Source organism: Bos indicus, chromosome 8, assembly GCF_029378745.1.
Source record: "Bos indicus isolate NIAB-ARS_2022 breed Sahiwal x Tharparkar chromosome 8, NIAB-ARS_B.indTharparkar_mat_pri_1.0, whole genome shotgun sequence".
NCBI classification, from domain to species: Eukaryota; Metazoa; Chordata; class Mammalia; order Artiodactyla; family Bovidae; genus Bos; species Bos indicus.
The window spans coordinates 95,133,499-95,157,367 of record NC_091767.1 but is presented as its reverse complement, the minus strand read 5'-3'; the positions used below and the strand labels follow the sequence as shown (position 1 = coordinate 95,157,367).

Here is a 23,869-nt window from a genome sequence, read left to right as displayed (position 1 = left end):
ATAGCTTTGACTATATGGACCTTTGTTGGCAAAGTCATGTCTCTGCTTTTTAATACACTGTCTAGGTTGGTCATAGCTTTTCTTCCAAGAAGCAAGCATCTTTTAATTTCATGGCTGCAGTCACCATTTGCAGTGATTTTGGAGCCCCCCAAAATAAAGTCTGTCGCTGTTTCCATTGTTTCCCCATCTATTTCCCATGAAGTGATGGGACCAGATGTCATGACCTTCATTTTTTTGAATATTGAGTTTTAAGCCAGCTTTTTCACTCTTTTCTTTCACTTTCTGCCATAAGGGTGGTGTCATCTGCATATCTGAGGTTATTGATATTTCTCCCAGCAATCTTGATTTCAGCTTGTGCTTCATCCAGCCCAGTATTTTGCAGGATGTACTCTGCATATAAGTTAAATAACCAGGGTGACAATATATAGCTTTGACATACTCGTTTCCCAATTTGGAACCAGTCCATTGTTCCATGTCTGGTTCTAACTGTTGCTTCTTGACCTGCATACAGATTTCTCAGGAGGCAGGTCAGGTGGTCTGAGATTTCCATCACTTGAAGAATTTTCCACAGTTTGTTGTGATCCACACAGTCAAAGGCTTTGGCACAATCAATAAAGCAGAAGTAGATGTTTTTTTGGAACTCTCTTGCTTTTTTGATGATTCAGCGGATGGCGGCAATTTGATCTCTGGTTGCTCTGCTTTTTCTAAATTCAGTTGAACAACTGGAGTTCTCAGTTCACATACTATTGAAGCCTGGCTTGGAGAACTTTGAGCATTACTTTGCTAACATAAAGGGCTTCCCTGGTGGCTCAGAGGTTAAAGTGTCTGCCTGCAATGCAGGAGACCTGGGTTCAATCCCTGGGTTGGGAAGATCCCCCTGGAGAAGGAAATGGCAACCCACTCCAGTATTCTTGCCTGGAGAATCCCATGGACAGGGGAGCCTGGTGGGCTACAGTCCACGGGGTCGCAAAGAGTCGGACACGACTGAGTGACTTCACTTTTGCTAACGTAAGAGATGAATACAACTGTGCAGTACTTTGAACATTCTTTGGCATTGCCTTTCTTTAGGATTGGAATGAAAACTGACCTTTTCCAGTCCTGTGGCCATTGCTGAGTTTTCCAAATTTGCTGGCATACTGAATGAGGCACTTTCACAGCATCATCTTTTAGGATTTGAAATAGCTTAACTGGAATTCCATCACCTCTTCTAGCTTTGTTCTTAGTGATGCTTCCTAAGGCCCACTTGACTTTGTATTTCAGGATGTCTGGCTCTAGGTGAGTGATCACACCATCGTGGTTATCTGGGTCATTAAGATCTTTTTTGTATAGTTCTGTGTATTCTTGCTACCTCTTCTTAGTATCTTCTGCTTCTGTTAGGTCCATACCATTCCTGTCCTTTATTGAGCCCATCTTTGCATGAAACGTTCCCTTGGCATCTCCAATTTTCTTTAAGAGACCTTTAGTCTTCCCCATCCTATTGCTTTCCTCTTTCTTTGCATTGATCACTGAGGAAGGCCTTCTTATCTCCCCTTGCTATTCTTTGGAACTCTGCATTCAGATGGGTATATCTTTCCTTTTCTCCTTTGCCTTTAGCTTCTCTTCTTTTCTCAGCTATTTGTAAGGCCTCCTCAGACAACCATTTTGCTGTGATGCATTTCTTTCTCTTGGGCATGGTCTTGAACATTGCCTCCTGTACAATGTCATGAACCTCCGTCTATAGTTCTTCAGGCACTCTATCAGATCTAATCCTTGAATCTATTTGTCACTTCCACTGTATAATCATAAGGGATTTGATTTAGGTCATACCTGAATGGTCTGTGGTTTCCCCTACTTTCTTAAATTTAAGTCTGAATTTTGCAATAAGGAGTTCATGATCTGAGCCATAGTCAGCTCTTGGTCTTGTTTTTGCTCACTGTATAGAGCTTCTCCATCTTCATCTACAAAGAATATAATCCATCTGATTTTGGTATTGACCAACTGGTGATGTCCATGTGTAGAGTCATCTCGTGTGTTGTTGAAAGAAGGTGTTTGCTGTGACCAGTGCATTCTCTTGGAGAAACTCTGTTAGCCTTTGCCCTGCTTCATTTTGTACTCCAAGGCCAAACTAGCTTGTTACTCCAGGTATCTCTTGACTTCCTATTTTTGCGTTCCAGTCCCCTATGATGAAAAGGACATCCTTTTTTGGCGTTAGTTATAGAAGGTCTTGTAGGTCATAGAACCCTTCAACTTCAGCCTCTTCGGCATTAGTGGTTGGGGCATAGACTTGGATTACCATGATATGGAATGGTATGCCTTGGAAATGAACGTAGATCATTCTGTCATTTTTGAGACTGCACCCAAGTACTGTATTCTGGACTCTTTTGTTGACTATGATGGCTACTCCATTTCTTCTAAAGGATTCTTGCCTACAGTAGTAGATATAATGGTTTTTAAATATTTAAATACACATAAGCAAAGAAAAAATTAAATTACCCTAATGTCACATCCCAGAGATAACCATTGTTCTCATTTTGATGTAAAAAGAATGGTAGCTGACTCTCACTTAACCATATTTCCAGATTAACTAACACCCTCCAGTCCTCTGTAGAATGTGCTGGCTGATGTCCATAGCAGACTGAATGGTCCAGGAGAGCAGCCTATGTGCTGTTCTCAGCATCAGCGGACCGTGCTTAGCAAGAGTCAGGTATGTTTATTTCAACACATTATGCCATGTTCTGTGGTTATTGAAATGGTGTGATTATTAAAATACTACATATATGATAAAAAAACAATGAGTATGAAGAGAGAAATTTCTATGAAAGCGAAGGCGAATGCTTTGGGAAGACTCTATGCAAGTGAAAGTCACTCAGTCATTTTTGTCTCCCACCAGGCTCCTGTGTCCATGGTATTCTCCAGGCAAGGGTACTGGAGTGGGTTATCATCCCCTTCTCCAGGGGATCTTCCTGACCCAAGGATCAAACCTAGTCTCCCATACTGTGTGCAGATTCTTTACCATCTGAGCCACCAGGGAAGCCCTATTGGAAAGACTCTATAAAGATACTAAAATACCCCTCTTGAGTTAAGTGTGCATGAGAATTATAAACATTGGCAAGAAATAAAACCTAGCAGTCTATACTCAGCTTGCTGCATCATTCAGCATCTCTAAATTCTTGATCCATTTTAAAGAAACCAATATTTCACATTATTACATTTTTTTGGTGGTTTACATTATTGGTATGTTTAATGCTGCCAAAAGAAAAAGACAATAGACAACTTCAGAAGACTTAAGGTGTCATATATAGAACGAATACTTAGGTCAAAGCTTGGCCAATGATTATTTACTTGTTGTAGTTTTAAAAAACATTTCTTTTATAATGACTTTCCTCCTTAACCAGATTTTTCAATTAACCAATCAACAAGCAATGCCTATAGAATTGGTTAAGAGAGCATCTATTATATCCTCAGTCATTTAAAGATGTATAAACATATTGATTTTACATAAATGAGATCATGCTATAAATATTGCTTTATGCCCTTTTATATTGACTATATTGTAGACATCACTTCAAGTTATTAAAGATCAGAACATTTTTAGTACCTACCTGGTCCCTCCTGTTGAAGTTCTATTTAATGTTTCCTTTTATTAGAGATTTAAAACTATGTACCTTTCTTGTTGTCCTCTTCACAAGACTTACAGAAAACTCGGAGTTAATCTTATGGCAGTTTAGGGTTTCTTACAGATAATCTCCTTTTCTCAATTTTCACATGCCTGTTTTTTAAAAAAAGTTTTTTTCTAAATTTTCATCTTAAAATTGTTTTTTGTTGTCAGCTGGAAGAATCCCTTCTGGCAGATAGAACAAATCAAACACAAACCCCTAATATCCTGTCTCCAAATGTGAGGTTACAGTATGAGTTTGGTTGAGTGAAAGCCCTTTTGCTTTGCCTTGAAGACAATTCCTTACTGTCACCTCTCTGGTCTGACATACCTGGCCAGGGAGCTTATAACTACCTAGAGAGCTTTAAGATGCCTATTGAAATTGCTGATAAGCCCAGGAAATGGCATAAGAGCTTAGCTTTGCATTTTCTGGAAGCCTAAATGTAACCTAGGTACATCTTCTAAAATTATTTTTCTCAGGATTTGGACAGTAAAGAAGGCATAAAATCAAATTAAAGGCACAAACTATTCCTCACCTTCACTGCTACTTGCAACAACTAAAAATAATAATGTGAAGAGGCCTGGACTCATGGGTTAGTTTCACAGCACCTGGACAAAAATAGGAGGTCAAAGGGCCTCATGGGGCTTCCCTGGTGGCTTAGATGGTAAAACATCTGCCTACAGTGTGGGAGACCTGGGTTGTAATCCTGGGTCGGGCAGATCTCCTGGAGAAGGGTATAACTACCCACTCCAGTATTCTTGCCTGAAGAATTCCATGGACAGAGAAGCCTGGCCGCTACAGTCCATGGGGTCGCAGGAGTCGGACACAACTGAGCGACTAACACTTTCACTTTCAAAGGGCCTCATAGGATTCTGGGTTCTTTCTGAACTTTTCAACACCTCCAGGAGCTTTGAGCACTATTTGAAGCTGAAATTTCAATCACAGCTTATATATTCCTCTAGAGTGCACAAGCAGTATGCCTCCTAAAAGAAACTCTCTAGATTTTTATTTATTTTCTAAAATTTGAGATTGAATAAAGAGTAAACTTCTCATAGCCAAATAGAGAGAAAAGAGTTCTGGGTATCTTTCAGGAGATGTGAGGTTTTTCACAGGCTCTTTAATCACTAGCTAGTTTATATAACTAGGAATTGTGCAAATCTGCTTCAAGACTACTGCCCCTCAAAAGAGAATAAACAGTCCAGAATGGTTAACATTCTTCAGTATCTCAAACACCTGGAGTATTTGAGGACTCCTCACCAAGGTTCTATGATAACTCCTTTTGGCAAGGTGGTAGAGATCAACAACCAGGCCTATGATCTGGGCATTACTCAACATTTGCTAATGAAAAGCAGTCTGTGCAGCAGCCTCTGGAGAAAAATCCAAAATTACATTGGATTTATCGGTACTGTAAAAAAACCTTCCACTTAAAAACACCCTTAGTCTCCAGTATCATTTAAAACATGATTAGTTTGAAACAAGCTTGATTTTTTCCAAACATTAATGGGGGCACAGCTATTGCCTAAATTTTGGCACACCACAGTTTCACCAACTCACCAACTTAGCACCAGGCTTCGATTTATGTGCAGGGCACTGTACCAAGCACAACGAGTGTTTCCCATGGCAAACGTTATCTAAGAGGCTTTTCCCTTCTGCCTGGTGATTGAATTCAGTTCCAACCTTCATACTCAGACCTCGTACTCAGAGTGACTCAGACTCCAGCTAGGAAGGCTGGCCAGGCAATGGATGAACTTCGTACTTTGGAAGTTAGGTTTTACTTAGTATATTTACATTTATGCTTCATACTTCAGGGATCCTAGAACAGGCTGAGACACACTGGAAAGAAATAGCTGGGGAATTCCAGAGCACCCTTGCAGCATATTGACCTAATTTGAAAACAAGATGTTGCCTACTCTCACTTTCTATCGCAGAGTTAGCAGAATATGCCACCCCAAAGTATGACTGCAGAAGTTCAAGACATGCCATTTTCTTGAAAATGCTGTTTTGTTATATTGATTATTTTGAGCTATAGGCACTTGAAAAACAGCAAATGCAGGCCAAGGCATCCTCTGAACTCGCCTTATCTCCCTAGACAGATTCTCTAAAAAGAACTCCAATGTCATAAATCGCTTTCTCAGGAGTTTCATCAGTCAGGGAAGATTGACCCTTATCACAGAAGAGACTAGAAGTAGACACCACACCCAGACACACTTTGTCACAAGCTATCATGCCTCTCATCTATTCTTCTAAGGGCCCATTCATCTTTCCTAAAAATCATTTACTCTCCCCGAAAAGGCCTGCATCCTCTCTCCCCTTTCCCTATTAGGATGATATTTAATTTGAATTCTAAGCCACTTAGAGGAGTTACTCATTTTCCCCTGGGTATCTCACATGTATACATGAGGCATACATGTTAATAAACTTCTGTGTGTTTTCCTCTTGTTAACCTGTCTTCTATTATAGGGTCTCAGCTAAGAACTCAGACAGGTATGGAGAACAATTATTTTTCCTCCTCTACACTATTCATCACAACTCTGGGCATGGGAAAGTGTTATGACACAGCAGACAATGACATTATTTCCTATAAAATTTTATTTATTACATAAAAAATTCTATACATTTGTTAGACTAAAATACAGTTTTCATTATAATTCTGGCAACTGAGTTAGTACACAGAAAACTTAGCATTAGATCAGCACTTTTGTTCCTAGATCATATTTCTGCACAAGGAAACCATTTCAAAGCTCCACTTCATATTGGCTCATTGTACTCTGAAGCCAGACGGAATTCCATCCAATTCAGAGCTCTTGGAAGTTAATTTCCCAGCAAATTTTGATAACTCCAGAAAGTTAATTGCTTAATATACATATTTTTTAAGTCCTCTGAGAGCACAACCCTCTGTAAAGTCTATACTGTGTCAAGAAGGACAGCCACAAATACCACAGGGCTACGGCCGTGTCCTTGGGGCATGCTCAAGCACCTACGTGTTTATTTCCCCACCTGAATACAGTGTAGTGGCACTGTAATAAGGAAATGTAATAAGGGAGGAAAAACCCTCAAAATAATGCTAAGGTAAAAGATGCCAAACCAGGGAATTCACGGAAGGCTTAACTGTGATCCTACAGTTTGTAGTGGACAAAGACCAAACGTGATACAAAAATTCATCGTGACACTATGAAATAGGAATGCAAATGGCAAAACAAAACCGAAGACAAAAAAGGCATCAGATTGAGAAATATGTGGCACCACAGCATACTTCTCATGGTGGATCACAAAGCAGTGAGACACTGAATCACACCGATGGGCCTGTTTTGCTCAAATCACCCCATACACTCGACAGGATCTGACAGTGGACGTGAGGCTCAGAGGAGGTCCCCTGCACTGACTGATCTTTCAAACTCTGCTGCTTTATTCTAGGAGACTGTTCTAACTCAGGAGTTCAGGAAGGCTGTGCTACAAAGTTCTTTGCTGGACCTCTGGTCTTCAGAAGATATGCTTTTGTCTTTGGTTGTTTTCCCAGAGCCCCTGTCATTGTTAGGTGGCCTCCACACTTTTCTCCCCTCTCTTTTGTTAGTTGTACAAACCAAACCAGCCAACAGCCCACTGAATTAATTTCATCGGGTATAAGATCTACCAGACATGCACTCAGTGATCAAGGATATTCTGAGACAATATAACTGAAACTTCATTATGGGCTCCCAGCTTCTTTTATAGGATGGAAGAAATCAAGAAAACCTCAACAAACATCATAGTCTAGTAGTACTAATGCGACATAATGGAAGAAAGGTAACTTTCTCCCTCTGATGTCTTTGAAAATCAAAATTAGCCAAAACAAGAGGGCCAGAAAGCTCTGAGAACAACTAGTAGAACCCAGAGGATGGGAAAAATGTACTCAGCAGTCTCTGTCTTCAATCATCAGTTCCAAAGCTGTCCTAGCATTGTTTCATTCCTCTAAACTACTTCAAACAATTTTTGAAAAAAATTCTGGCCTAATGATCAGCATGGTAAATGATGGAAGTGCTCACATTTTCTAGTGGCAGGTAGAATGGCCTGCAGGATGCTGGTAGGAAGTTCACTCCAGTCCTGTGCCCATTCATTTTCCTCAAGTCTTCTCAATGCTTAATCACATAGGATGGTTTAACACATCTTCCTCAAAAAATAACTAACTCCAATTTCTGAGTTGATGAGATGGGTGGATCAGATTCCTAGGTGAATATCAGGACATTCCCCCTTTAGGTCACACACTTGTATGACAAAAAGGCGTTCCACCCAATATGGGAACTTCCATCTGTGGTCTCTCTCTTCACTATTGTGGAAGTTTCAGTAGAACTCTTCTAGGGGTATGGGGTGGGAAAGGGAGCTGATTTCTTTTTTAGCTTTTGGCTGCACCCCAGGCAAGTGGGACCTTAGATCCCCAACCAGGGATCAGACCCAGGGCCCTTGCATTGGAAATGCAGAGTCTTAACCACTGGGCAATTGGCAAAGTCCCTGATTTCTATTTTCTTCACCAGTCAGTTGTGACATTTCCATTGCTATCTTCAGCTTGAAAACACAGGTAATATTTGATGTCTGACTGTAAGTCATGACCACGGGAATCAAATCTTAGAATAACTTCAGACTCTTTTAAGGATGTCTTCCTGCTTTTTCAAGGGCCCAGAGGACCCTCCAGCACTCTTAATAGTAAGGGGGTGAAGTGGAAGTTGCTCAGTCATGTCCAACTCTTTGCGACCCCATGGACTATTCAGTCCGTGGAATTCTCGAGGCTAGTATACTGGAGTGGGTAGCCTTTCCTTCTCTAGGGGATCTTCCCAACCCAGGGATCAATCCCAGGTCTCCCTCATTGCAGGTGGATTCTTTACCAGCTGAACCACAAGGGAAGCCTAAGAATACTGGAGTGGGTAGCCTATATCCCTTTTCAAGGGGATCCTCCTGATCCAGGAATCAAATCGGGATCTCCTGCATTGCAGGCAGATTCCTTACCAACTGAGCTATCAGGGTAGCCCGAGGGGGTAAATGTGAAGAAATTCTAAAGAAGGAAGGTGAAGTGAATGTGGGTAGTAGAAGCACAGTCCCATTGGCAGTGGTCCAAGGTGGCTCTAGTGGTTACTGAAAACCACTCAAAATGGGAGGAAACACCTCCCCCTGCCCCCCGATTTAATGCTTGGAGAAAAGCAACCTCTGAATTTCTCCCCTCAGCATCTGCCACTAAAAATTGTTGTCAGCTATGAACTACAGTGAGGTTGCTAATTTATCGTCTTCAAATGTTCTCAGTCATGTTGACTGAGATCTATTTTTAGACAGAGATCTACTGTTAACACTATGACATAAATGTCACATCTGAGCGATAATGTTAAAGAATCTAGTGTTTTGGTAGATGGATAATTATAGAGATTCCCTATTTATTTCCTTTTGGATTTTCTTGTCCATTGTAAATAATTTGGTACCTTGCCAAAAATTCATCCCAGGACACAGACATCCTCACACATTCAAAGAAGGAAATCTTGGAAATTCACTGTTGATCATCCTGTTTTTCATTCACATTGGTGTGATTTTTACTTTCAAAGCTGGTACTAAATTAAAGTTTTCAAGCTATAAAAAAAAATGAGTCCAGACAACAAGGTCCTACTGTATCAGAGAACTATATTCAGTATCCTATGATAAACCATAATGGAAAATAATTTTTAAAAATATTTCTATCTGAATCCCTTTATTGTATAGCAGAAATTAACACAACATTGTAAATCAACTATACTTCAATTAAAAAAAGGATGATTCCATGTCTGAAATTGGTAAGTACCAATATTCATAGGTAGGCTATGAGACTTTGAGAGAAAGATAGTTCATTCCTTCCATAAGCTTCTCAAAGGGCCCCTTGGTCCCTGCAAAAGATTACAAACCTGCTTTTGAGTGCGTGCATGCCAAGTCACTTCAGTCGTGTGCGACTCTTTGCGACCCTATGGACCATAGCCCACCAAGCTCCTCTGTCCATGGGATTCTGCAGGCAAGAATAACTGGAGTGGGTTGCCGTGCCCTCCTCCAGGGGATCTTCCCAATGCAGGGATCAAACTCGTGTCTCTCATGTCTACCTGTATTGGCAGGCGGGTTCCTTACCTCTAGTGCCACCTGGGAAGCCCCTTGCTTTTGAATATCAAATATTAAATTCATGTCTTGGCAAATAAAAGTGAGAGATTTCTGAAACATTTGGAAATTACAACTCTTTGATGTTCAGCTAGATCTTGACTAGACTATGAGTTACTTGAATGCTTTACTATTCTGAATTCCCTGGTCTACAGTGTTATTTCTCAGGAAATCATTCATGCTGTAAAACTGAGTATCAAAACTGAATAAAATAGCCTAATATTTGGGTCCCTAACAACTGCATATCTTTTTTTAACAAATTTACTAATGAATTCCTTTAGAAAATACCAAACTTAAATCCTTCTTATCTAATTTAGAAAAGTGATAACTGTTCCTGTGATATTGAAATGGAAGCACAATTTGTCTTTTTTTACACATATAAAAAGGATATGGGGAGGAAGAGAGGGTACTGCAGTATTTCCATAGAAAAGGTTTTCCACAGAAATTCTCAAGTTTAAAAACTTTGTATTGAAGTTTTTTATAAGAAAGATATCTTCAAAGATTTAAATATTGGATTAAAATTTCCCTCTTAATTAAAACTTGGGAGAATAAGAATTTGACTCAAATTTATAAAACATGAAGGGGGAAAACACGCTATTTAAAATTTTTAAGTGTATACAACATGCTTTTTATTTTGTTTTCTAAGTTTGCCAGCTTTATATTTTTTCTTGGCACATTCAAGCATTCTGCTTTTTCACAATTTGGGCTGTGTGCCATGAAAAAGATGAGCTAATTCTAAAAGCAGCCACTGTCTATGAAGAAAGACTACTTTTCAAATGGGCCATCATGTATTCCTTAGTACAGAAAGATACATGAATATGCATTTAAAGCAAAAGGCATTCTACATTGTGAATATATAATACACAAAGCTCTGCTTTATGCATTTGCTTATGAACTCACAATTTTCTAATATATATCCACAGACCACATCTTAACAACTCTAGGCAAGCCATTATAGTGCACTTTTCATTTGTCAGATGGAATATATGAAGAGAATACAGAAATTAACTGTGGCAGGTACACTGATAAGTCTTCACACTCTGGGGATTTCATTTTTATTTTTTTAAGTAACAGTAAAAAAAGAAGAAAAAAAGCAGTAGAAAACTTACTGAAAGGTGAAAACTTATAAAGACCTTTCTGAAGGAAACATTTCAGAGGTTATGTTAAGGCTATTGGAAACTCCAAAAATTCAAGTGAGGTTACTGATCAAAAATAAAATAAAACATGCAGGTCACCATAACCATCAGCTCTAGGTTTGGGAATGACCCCAGAATTCTACACTGAAGGCTTTTCAGTGGTCTTTATTAGCTAGTAGTGGTGCTTGGTGGAAACGGTCTGGGCCTTAGGGGCATTAATATGGCCTCATGAATATTTGGTGCCTGTAGTAAGGGAGAGGGTGGGAGGAGCCTTACTCTGGTTTCAAGCGTTTTAGGACCACAATACAAGAAGGAGTCATCTCCTCACTACCCTCTAGTGGGGTGAAATCCTGAAACTGCCCTGGAAGATAACAGAGCCCTTCGCAGACCAAGATCAGTGGTATTGGGAACTGGCAGTTTAATGCCTTTCGCTGAAAAAAGAAAAAAATAAGAGAAAGCATCTGTACAAAGGGAAAACTTATTTGCCACATAACTTTTAAATAGACTCAGTGAGTGCCCCCTCCTCAACCATAATGGAAAAAGTTGAGGGACAAACATACAGTTAAGCTACTTAAACTGCAGTAACTTAGGACTTAATTATGCAATAGGATAGGATAAAAGCTCTAATCCTTAAACATTAAACACTGCATTAAATGGTTTAAAGGAACAACCTGCTTTGAGCTGTGCTCATCCTTGCAAGGATTATACAATCTCAGTGCTCTAGCTAAATTCCTAATGTTTACCTAATGTACTGGTAAGCCTCCCATAGAAGATGGGTCTCTCGGATTTATACTGAAATATAACCTTTTCCCTTCCCTATCATATACAGCAGAGCTTAATCTTCAGGCAGGAGCCCAGAAAGTCTGAATCAGGCACCAGAGCCTGAATTTTCCGATGGCAGCAACAAGTATGATTCTCTTCTCACTGTGATTACCCTTGACGAGACAGGACGCTCACTACAACTCTGGAAATAGGTGTCCTGAACATGCTTTTGAAGCTTTACCACAGAAAAAGACAAAAACCACAACACAGAGTCAGTGGTTTATAACAGTATTCAGGTAACCACATTTCACAGATAATTTTTGTTCTTCCTCTATTCTTCTCACTTGGGCAGAGAGGGAGGCAGGGAGCAAATAGCAGTGAGGCAGCCCAGAGCCAGCTGAGGAATGACTCATGATGAATGAAAGCGGCAGCAGGACTATCCAAACATAACCTCAAAACATTCAAATGTTGCTAAAAAGCCTCTGTGAGTCTTTCTAAAATGCCTCAAGGAATGAAGCTCACGAGAGAGTGATATTCTATAAATCAAATATCTCTCTGTGTGTGCCCGTGTAATATTATGCCTGTGCATAATAATATATGCACATCTGCATATATCTACCTGGATGGCACACACATTGACTGCAGGGGAAACAGGCTGGCAATTAATCTGGAACACAAATGACATGGTTACACATAGATCATAATTTCTAAACACAATGTTAGTAGAACAAAATTTATTTGTAAAACAGGACCTGTTATATAAAATGGCACACAATCCAGTTATACAAAAATACAAAATTTCTTTCTGATTACAGTTCTAGTTGCAAATGATAATTAGAAAGCATTCCTGGTGGCTTCCAAATAGCTGAGATTGCGAGCATACGGAACAGGGAGCAGCAAGAGTCCATGGTGCTGGGATGTCCAAGTGAGCAGAACCTAATTTCCAAATGCAAGACTTCCAGCAGGTCACTTTGGAGGGACACCTCCTAAAATAACTAGCGTCTGGAATGTCTTCTGTTTTGATACCCATCTTCTAGACTTTTGCCAATCCTAAATTTAGTTCCCAATGTTTCTTAATGTCCATAATCTGTGTGGCTATGAAACAGAAGGTATGCTAAATTTTCTTACATGATTTGCTCTCTCACCTATTTGGATGATTAGTTACATGATTATATTTATTCCATTTCAAATGATATAAAAGAGCACAATGATACCATTTAGTGACATCAGATGTTAGATGTTAAATTCTGGAGAATTATTGTTTCAAATTAGCTACTCTCATAATTTTCTTTTCCGTGATCTTGCCAAGACATGAGCTCTTGTTTCCTTTTTTTTTTTTTTAATTCCAGACTCTTATTGCAAATATTCTGAAAAATCAGAAATATTACATGAGCTTTGAAAAGAAACCAAGGCATTTAGCAAATTTTAGCCTAGCTAAAGAACACGGATACTTAAAAAAAAAGTACAATTTACCTTTTGCAGCAATTTAAAGGTCCAACCCTTTGAAAGGAAGCACATTAGCAAACAGCTGCTTATTAAGCCCTAGTGACATTAATTGTATGTATTTCCATAATACCGGTCTAATTCATTTTCTAATTCTGGTAGGAGGCAATGCTTTCTTTCAAAAGATTCTCCTTCCATGGAATGATAAAATGCTGAGGCTTTTCTTTTTTTATTTTGTACAGAGCCTGTATTTAGTGCAATAAGTTTAAAAAATCTGCTCTGAAATATTTACTTTACATTAACAAAAATAGCTTTTTTTAAAAAAATTGTAACAAAAAGGAGTTATCGCATAAACAGATCATGAATTATTCTTAGCAAATTACACTTTTTTTTCTTAAAGCATTCACCATTACAATAAGCAGAACAATGGAATATTAGCCATTCATATCTGGTAAGCTTCAGGAATTAAAAAACCCCCCAAAACCCAAAACCCATCCCCAAACACAAAGAACGTTCAACACTTGAGGATCAAAACGTTAACCAATTCTTCAGTTAAACATTGTAGAATTCTGGATACTTAATGAATTGCCAAGAAGAGGAGCACCTGCCAGTATGTTTTTAAGATTTTACAGCAAGCATTTGAATAAAATGGCCGTTTAGCTCTAAGCCACTAGGGTTCCTCTGAAGCAGAAGCCCAAGCACCGGAATTTTCAATGCGTTGTGTTCCATGTGTCTCTCCGTTTTTTATTCCTCCCAGCATTATTTACTCTGCAAACCGATACACAGAAACTTAAAGGCTAAACTTGCTGGGTGCCCCAGCTTCCTTTCAAATCAGGCACACGAATGTGTGGAGGATGCTACTAACATCAAAAGAAAGAAAGACAAAATGTAAGAAAAAAGTTTGCATAAGAAAGATTATCTACCCTTTTCTTTTTTACCTACTCTCTTTATAGAAGCATTAGGGTAAACTACAAATACCTGAGGAGTTGGTTACTTTTTAATGTTGGCTGACAAATGCATGAGCTATTATGAAAATTCCCAAATTGGGTCCACTTGTATGTTTCTAAAAGGAAAATGACATGGCTTCTTTGATTGGGGAAAACTGATTGGAGGAAGTCCTTATTAACCTGAAAGCATATGCCTAGTCTCGTCCCACTAGGACTTATGCATCAGTAAAATAAGGTCTTGATTTTATGCACACAACAGGGAAATCACCCCTGAATAAACTTTAGACAGAGGATTCAGTACAATAATTTTACCTAATTTAAATAATTAAAGTTAAAATCTCCTCTAAGTTATTAAAAATGTTAATCAGATATGAATCTTAACATTTCCATTAAGACAATTACAATTGAAAACATTAAATGATGGCAGTTGCCTTGTAAAAGCCACCCGTATGAAAGGAGTACATGTTTGACAAAAATAAGCATAAAAAAGGTATTAAATCCCTGTTCCTTTTCTCTGATTTTGGCTGATTATGTGTGTGTGTGTATATACGTATACATATATATACACACATACATATACATATATACACACACCCACACACACAAATACATAGTTATGTGTATATATTGTTTTGGAATGTCAATGGGTTCCATAACGATCAGCTAGGTTCAAGCAGAACTTGCTCCCGAAGCCTAGAAAACAAAGTCATACAGAGTATAATCTTAGACAGTTATCATTAAAAGGAGATCATGAATGATGTTACAAATACACAGATGGTCACAAATGGCAATAAAGCAAAATGGATTGAGAATCCTTCTCCCTTGAACCTAAATTCCAAGGGCTGAAATTCCTATTGTAATTCACATTTCCCTCTGGGTCATCTTTAAGATAGGCAGAGAATTCATCTCTAGTTTACACTGCTCTAGTGCCCAGGTTTTTCTCTCCATTTTCTCTATAAGTTTCTCCTGTATGACAAAAAGCAGAAGGCCAGAATATCTTTTTCTTAAACCTCATCATATTTGGTAAATTTTTCTAAAATAATTTTCAAAGATTTATAGAAAGACCTTACAAACCTTCAACGTTTCCTTAACTAGTGAGGCTCTCTCTCAAGTCTAAGAGGTAAATTGGAAGTAAAGGTCTGTCTAGTCAAGGCTATGGTTTTTCCAGTGGTCATGTATGGATGTGACAGTTAGACTGTGAAGAAAGCTGAGTGCTGAAGAATTGATGCTTTTGAATTGTGGTGTTGGAGAAGACTCTTGACAGTCCCTTGGACTGGAAGGAGGTCCACCCAGTCCATCCTAAAGGAGATCAGTCCTGGGTGTTCATTGGAAGGACTGATGCTAACGCTGAAACTCCAATACTTTGGCCACCTCATGCGAAGAGTTGACTCATTGGAAAAGACCCTGATGCTGGGAGGGATTGGGGGCAAGAGGAGAAGGGGACAACAGAGGATGAGATGGCTGGATGGCATCACGGACTCGAGGGACATGAGTTTGAGTGAACTCCGGGAGTTGGTGATGGAGAGGGAGGCCTGGCATGCTGCGATTCACGGGGTTGCAAAGATTCGGACACGACTGAGCGACTGAACTGAACTGAACTGATATTTAGTTCAGTGATTCCCCTGTCAAAAGTAAATATTTAAATCTTAGATTTCTGCATATTATTTTATAGACTAAAAAACCCTCTTATATTAAACTATTGCATTAAAGAGAAAGACAGTGAACTTGAACAGCAGTGTTTCTACAAATGATGGTCTGTTAAGAGAACTTTCATCTAAGGGAACAACATGTGAATTAAACCAAGCAAATACAAACAAGCAATCCTAAATTCAACCAAGCCCAAAACTATAGGAGGGAATTTCTCAGATAATTCTTTAGGGACATACACAAGATGCTGATGGTAGTTGGGGTCAACTCTTATCATGCATACTACAAAAGAAGAGAAGAAGTAGAGGTGCTGATGAAAGATTTAAAAGTTAAAAGATTTAACTATGCTGTGAACAACAATTCACACTTCTCTCACAGGGACTTTCTGAACCACTTAAAATATCATTCTTACAGATCAAATGCTACAGTGTACAAAGCACCAGAAAAACAAGGCACATAAAAGATGTATTTGGATACATAGCAGAGGGCTTTTTCATTAATCTGTAAGCAACGAACCAGTGAACAACATAAAATAAAAGCAGAATGAAGAGTTTAATGCAGTTTCTGAATTAAGGGATATTAGTTCAAAACTGAAACTAATATTAAGGGGAAAAAACCCTTTCTACATTTTTGGCTTCTAGTAGAATGCCACATAATGTAGGCAGTTCTCCTAGTACTAATGCCTATGAATGAGGCGTCTAGGTAAGAGAAGATACATTTGCATTCTGGTATGCCACAAGTCAGCTATCTTTCCCCCAAGAATAATACAGAAATACCTGCTAGCTCATGGTCAGAGTAGCTAGCGCTAAACTTCTAATTATTTCTCCCTTTCTTTAAACACTTATCACTGAAGCATGATTTAATGTAAGCTTCAACCGCTGATAAGAGAGAAAAGAGGGGAGAGTTTACATTTTAAGACGGTATGTGTCTTTTAAAAGTTTTAGGTTTGAAACCTTATTTTCTGAACAATTAGGACAACCAAGCAGTGGCAAGAAGGAAGCCTTCCTCTTTTTTCCAGACCACCTTGGAGTTGGCAGCATTTTCACTTCAACCCCCTCAGGCTATGTGAAGTAAAGGGGATGCAGAAAGAAAGGGTAGGAAGGTGAGGTTTCTCATAGGAGAAACTGGTGTTAGCGTCCCTTCCCTGTTCATCTAGTTCTGGCTGATGCACACTTAAAACTAAGAGTTTATATGGCCATTCTAGATCTTTTTAATTATGATTAGAGCAACCTGTGCCTTGGGACTATAAGTGTTGAAGTTTTGATTTTACCATCATCAATGCTATTAAGAGCAACACCGAAACAGGCAACAGATGGGGTTATAGAGAAGAGTTTATGTCTAAACATTCTGTGAGGTTTTAATGCAGGTTGACTATGCAATTATTTTGTATAAACATGTACCTCTGCCATGAACCCATCTCCTCTATTCCTACATACGTAAATGGACTTGTTTTAAACTATCTATTTCTTAAATTAGAGACTTATAATTCAAACCATTTATTAACGTATAAAGAGGAAAGACAAAAGAATCCTTACCTTACCTTTCTTGGGACATTATATGCAATTGGAAGGCATGTTATTTTAAATTAACTGTTTTAAGGATGTATGCAATTATATAATATTTTGAAATAAACATGCTATTTAAGAAGAATACATTTGTAATACAAGCAGTAATTTGACCAATATAGCTAAAGACATCTGTCATTATGCAGCCGTAAGAATATGTGTTGGAAAAGCTACTCAGGATTCTCTTTCACTGGTTAACTTAAAGTTGTTTTTTTCAAATGAAAAGAGAGTGGTTATATATATCACTGACCAGAGATAATTTATCTTTCTCACAATTAAGCTGAGGCTGGAGAAGACCAGATTGTCTTACTGAGAGGGAATGTGGGTGTGGATGGAAATAGCCTTGTTTGCTACTGAAAAATCGCTTAAGAAACAAAGAAAGTACAGTCCAGGCAACAGAAGAAAAAGTCAGCAAAGGGGAGAAGACAGCAACATAAACCAATATTAAAAAGAGGAGAAATATGAATTTCAGCAAGTTGAAAGGAATTGCTATCACCACTTCTAAAATGATAAGTATTAAACTGTCAGTTCAAGTGCACAACCAAATGTTCAGTCCCATGAAAACTAAACTCTGATAGCTAAAAACAAAAAAAAATGGAAACTGCCAAGTTCACCTCAGGGACAAAGAGATCCCCAACCCCCGCCATGAACACTGTTCCTTTCAGCTTACTTTTACAGAGGGCGGCCTCAGCTGAGACAAGAATTCTGCCATCCAAGTGATGGGTAAACACACAAACAGAAAGAGCAGCATGTCCTGCGTGATACAGATCACAACAGCTTCTCCTGAACAAGCGCAGTCAGTGAAGAGAGAGAGAGAGAGGAAGAGAAAGTGAAACTCCTGGAGGGCAGCTGCCCCCTCATCACCACCTACCATCGGTTTTAGCTCTCTGGCATCAGCAACGCCTCCCTTACCAGCTTCCTTCATTGCTTTCCTACTGTTTTCCACAAACTCCTGAAAAACAGGAACCAGATTACATAAATTCTTAGGTCCTTTCAGACTTTAGACAGTAGATGATTTCTAAAGAATATTGACATGTTTGACTCAGTAATGGTAAACGGATGGCCTAAAAAAAACCAGCAATAAATAATGTTTGGTACCATACACAAGAATGGCTCAGTTTGAGGGTACGGACTGCAAGCTGTTGATATAAAATCTTTTTTCCCACCATTCCTCGTGACAATCTTACTTAGAGTCAAAGAGATGTTTAGTTATCTGGAAGAGAAAATAACTCTTGTTTTTTAGAAAAGACTATTTTCTCACCCTTAGAATTTTGTTTTCTTATTTTACTTTTTTCCATATCAAGGCTAAATAAATGAAACAAGAACATTTTATTCCATTAAGCCCCCTCTTTAAAATAACCCTAGGAGGTAAAAGAAAGCATTCACACTACTTAGTATACTATTTTTACCAAGGCATAAAGGTCACAAAGAGTCAGACACGACTGAGCGACTGAACTGAACTGAACTGAAATAAGCTACTTAAAAAAAATTGTCTATATATGGCTTTGAAATTATTCTATAAAGTAGGAAGACAGGGAGTAACAACCAGAAACAGCTGGTCAGAAGCAGTTAAAATGGGATTATGCCCCAAAGGAAACATTTCTATCCTGTCAAAGTTTATGGAGTACTTCCTCATTCAATATCCTCATCATTCTTATAGACAAAACTAAAATGAGAAAAACTGTATTTTTTACTCCATTTTTCATCAGTGGCTTAAAGAACAAAACAAACCCCTCCTTCTAAATGCCTTAATCACAAGAGAGATGCAGTGCTCTTAAGTCAAGTTCAATGATGAGAATAATCAGTTAGGATTATAATTGAGATTATAAAAATGCCCAAAATGTAGCTGGTGATGTTCTTAGTAACAGAGATAATGAGTACCAAATAGGTCAGTTGAATCATTTAGAATTTTTGAAATTGAAAAAAAATCTAGCTTATTTATTAATACATTTATTTTAGATTTAACTGGGTAAACCATATTACTGGAAGATGTTTTGTTATTTCAATGTCTAATGTTTAATCTTCAATACTATTCATTCTTGAGATAGGAATATTTCACAGATTAATAGCAAAGTATCATTAACAATATCTTTAATTTGGTAGCATTTAACATAGATCCTAGTATTTAAATCATTTTAATATGGTTTCCAAATTTTTTTAAAACGTTTAACTGAGGTTCTAATATAGGGAAGCTGTAGAGGCTATGTAACTATAAAGACTATGTTATCTTTGTAAAGGTTTGGATCTTGACTAACGGAAAACAATACAATCTACCAGTCATGGGTCTGATAATCTGTATTCATTACAAAACATCTTCAATTTGGCTTGGCATACCTAGGATAAAGAGTTTTAACAGGTTGACAGCAATAATATTTAGAAAAGTGGTGGATGGAGAAATACAGGTAGGCACTACAACCCGGGAAATAAAACTTTTTGTCTTTGAATCCTGATTCAGAAAAGGCACTTAGAACGTGAGCGGTCCAACATTGCAGTTTCAAGGGCTAAAAATGCCTACGTAAGTTCATCTAACTGCAGAAGGGAGCATTGTGCACTCAGGACTCTTAGTGGGATACTGCTCTAGCTAGGCAGATTGAAATGGTCTCATTCTTGCCAAAAGGGTCTTCTTCCCTGACTTCCCCAAGACTAGCCTCATTCATGAGTGCTACAGATTAATTCTTAATTACTCAGTTGCATATAATGGGAATTAAACATAGAGAATGTTTTACAATATTTATATTAGTATTTTTAATCCTCAAAGCAATAGAGGGTATTTGAAGTACTTACCATCAGTACTTTATCCATATAAAATTCTCTGCCTGGGCTCCCATCATTGTATTTTGTATCAACGGCAAAACACAAGAATAAAACATCCACTACCATTTCATAAATGGACAGGAAGCAATGGGCGACTAGGAAAGCAAAGAGGCAGACGATGATCAGAGGCAGCACCCATACTGTGTAATCCTGTTGGTAGTTGAGCAGCATAACCCCCGCCAGACCCGTGCTGCAGACTATCAGCACCTGAAATGGAGAAAAAAAGACCACACTGAATAACCTCCTGCAGAAAACCTTTATTTCTTCATCATCTGCAGACATACAATCCTCTTTACTATTTAGAAATGATGGCTGTATGAATTCACGCCCCCTCAACTTAGAAATTATAATCCATAGATAGGCATATACATGTGTATCATGTAACATAAAACATCATCCATGTTGACAATAAAAATAAGCAAGTTTTCCAAGTGGTATGCTTGTTCCCTAAGACTTCACTTATTTAGCATCTGTGGCACTCTCTAAGAGAAATGTATACCTATCTTAGAAAAAAAAACTACACACACTCTTAGCATGCAGAAGAAAATTACTGACATTGCAGAGTATCGCTGTGTATTTTTTCTAAGTATTTTTACATATATGAAATGCTATAGAAACAAATCATTAAAAGCTCATTAATATTTATATATAATACATGCTTCTTAAGTACATATTCAGCTACACTCTTTTCATTCTGTGGGTGGTTTAAAATTTATTTAACCTTTCTCCTACATTTGGAGACGTTGTTTTCAGATTATGCTGCAACCAACATCTCTGAGAGCTTTCTCTTTGTATTTTATTTCCCATAGAACATGTGGTATGTTTAATACGATTTGCTATGAAGTGTTGATTTGGACTATTTGTGAAGAAAGAGATTGCCAAACGCATTCATGCTGTAAAAATAAAAGAAATAGCCATTTGCTCACTGTCAAGAACCACCTACTCTGATGCTTCATCACCACACATGCAGCACTTTAAATTTTCTGCGGTCCATTTATTTTATTTCAGTTTTTCAATAACCCTATGAATAGCTTATAGTGAACATTATCACCCTTGTATTATAGATTGGGAAACATTCGTAGAGAGCCTAGCTGACCCGCCCAAGGCCACAGAGTAAAATAAAGAGCAGATACCACTCAAAATATAGTCTTGTGATGCCAACCCCATTGCTCTTTCCAGGTAAACATTCAGCAAATACTTGGATACTGATACATCACAGTAATAGGTACACTGAATCCTAGCCTCACTCTTGCCCAGCCCTTCACCTGGCCTAGCATCAAGCTGTAAATAACAAAGAAAAAGAAAGAGTCCTCAAGAACCACAGCAGCCTTTCCTTGCCCAGGGTTGAAGACAAGAGACTGGGAATTCTTTTGTCTTTCCCCTACTGTTTGTCAACACAAAAGCATCTCTCATTCATCATTATCTTAACCAGGAATTATAATGCATCAGAGGATATACTGGTTAAGCTACAAATTGATCCCTCTCTCAGATGATGTTAGGGAGCAAAGCTGGGTCTGCTCCCCTCCCATCATTTTTGTGGCAATACATTTAAGAATCTTCTCTCATGATGAGTTATTTCTGGGATAATGTCCACAAACAGCTAATTAGTACCCCCTCCCCCTTTTTTTTCTCTCTTCTGGTTTCAGTTTTTTGTTTGTTTGTTTGTTTCAATTTTAGAGTGAGTTATTTCTTACCCTTTTCTTCAATGTTTTTATATCTACCCTATAGGAGAACTGAGCTGCTTTATGCTCTCTCTTGACACGAAAAGTTAAAGCCACGTTTGAATGTCAAAGTCAATAATAGGCAGAAGATGTGGTTCAGGCAAAGTAGATGTTGAGACAAAAGCTGTTGAGGTAGAATACTGTCACATGAGAAACAACTATGAAAATCAGTGATATTTAGCTTAAAAAGTCAAAGAAATGTAAGAATTACTCCCTAGTATAACGAAAGGGTATCATGCATCCCTTCAAGCAGAGGATACAATTCAGATCAGATCAGATCAGTCGCTCAGTCGTGTCCAACTCTTTGCGACCCCATGAATCGCAGCACGCCAGGCCTCCCTGTCCATCACCAACTCCCGGAGTTCACTCAGACTCACGTCCATCGAGTCAGTGACGCCATCCAGCCATCTCATCCTCTGTCGTCCCCTTCTCCTCCTGCCCCCAATCCCTCCCAGCATCAGAGTCTTTTCCAATGAGTCGACTCTTCGCATGAGGTGGCCAAAGTACTGGACTTTCAGCTTTAGCATCGTTCCTTCCAAAGAAATCCCAGGGCTGATCTCCTTCAGAATGGACTGGTTGGATCTCCTTGCAGTCCAAGGGACTCTCAAGAGTCTTCTCCAAGTTCAAAAGCATCAATTCTTCGGCGCTCAGCCTTCTTCACAGTCCAACTCTCACATCCATACATGACCACTGGAAAAACCATAGCCTTGACTAGACGGACCTTTGTTGGCAAAGTAATGTCTCTGCTTTTGAATATGCTATCTAGGTTGGTCATAACTTTCCTTCCAAGGAGTAAGCGTCTTTTAATTTCATGGCTGCAGTCACCATCTGTAGTGATTTTGGAGCCCCAAAAAATAAAGTCTCACACTGTTTCCACTGTTTCCCCATCTAGTTCCCATGAAGTGGTGGGACGGGATGCCATGATCTTCGTTTTCTGAATGTTGAGCTTTAAGCCAACTTTTTCACTCTCCTCTTTCACTTTCTTCAAGAGGCTTTTGAGTTCCTCTTCACTTTCTGCCATAAGGGTGGTGTCATCTGCATATCTGAGGTTATTGGTATTTCTCTTGGCAATCTTGATTCCAGCTTGTGTTTCTTCCAGTCCAGCATTTCTCATGATGTACTCTGCATATAAGTTAAATAAACAGGATGACAATATACAGCCTTGACGAACTCCTTTTCCTATTTGGAACCAGTCTGTTGTTCCATGTCCAGTTCTAACTGTTGCTTCCTGACCTGCATACAAATTTCTCAAGAGGCAGATCAGGTGGTCTGGTATTCCCATCTCTTTCAGAATTTTCCACAGTTTATTGTGATCCACACAGTCAAAGGCTTTGGCATAGTCAATATAGCAGAAATAGATGTTTTTCTGGAACTCTCTTGCTTTTTCTATGATCTAGTGGATGTTGGCAATTTGATCTCTGGTTCCTCTGCCTTTTCTAAAACCAGCTTGAACATCAGGAAGTTCACAGTTCAATTAGTGGTTATCAAATTATCAGGTGGGCTAGGAATCACTCGGGGAGTTTGTGAATAAAATGCAGATTCTTGAGCCTTGCCCCCAGAGAGTCTGATTGATTGGATTTAAGATGAAGTCAGCAATATTCATTTTAAAAGTACCCCCAGTGAGTCTTAGCCTCACAGCCTACAAGTAGTACGGCTCTATATACCTGGTGGGTGTCCTTCGTGGTGGAGTACACATAGCCAAGGGAGTATTCAAGAGAATCACTTGGGACTTCTATTTATATTTCTCATATGCTAAAAATTTATTTTTTATTAAAAGCTATGCATATATCATAAATAAATAAATATACTGGGGAAGTGTGCTCAAAATTTTTAATACGATATGTAATTTTAAAAGTTTAGACAATCTTATAATAAAGGTTAAATTATTGGCAAATCAGGGTAGAATGTGAGAAGCAGGAAGAAAGGATACTAGTTTTGGAGTCAGAAAGATGTAAGATTGAATCTGAGTTAGTAGTTTTTAGTTTTGTGACTAAGCAAGTTCATTTAACTTTTCTGAGCCTATTTATCCATCTTTAAAAGAGATACAATGTGACATACGCCCTG

The 23,869-nt window shown here is 38.5% G+C and overlaps 1 protein-coding gene across 4 annotated transcripts in view; it reads right to left on the bottom strand.

Annotated features, from left to right (window-relative positions):
- Positions 1 to 23,869, bottom strand: part of SLC44A1 (solute carrier family 44 member 1) — a 231,916-nt gene that overhangs the window by 38,259 nt on the left and 169,788 nt on the right. Inside the window, exons 14-16 of one of the 4 annotated variants that reach the window (XM_070795225.1) lie at positions 20,055 to 20,291; positions 18,142 to 18,222; positions 12,388 to 14,751 (exon numbers count right to left, since the gene is read on the bottom strand). In XM_070795225.1, the coding sequence (XP_070651326.1) occupies positions 14,728 to 14,751; positions 18,142 to 18,222; positions 20,055 to 20,291 (342 nt within the window). In that variant the 3' untranslated portion in view covers positions 12,388 to 14,727. Of the gene's footprint in view, positions 1 to 12,387; positions 14,752 to 14,776; positions 15,681 to 16,153; positions 18,223 to 20,054; positions 20,292 to 23,869 lie in introns of those variants that run through there. The other 3 variants (XM_070795227.1, XM_070795226.1, XM_070795224.1) reach the window with 3 other exon arrangements.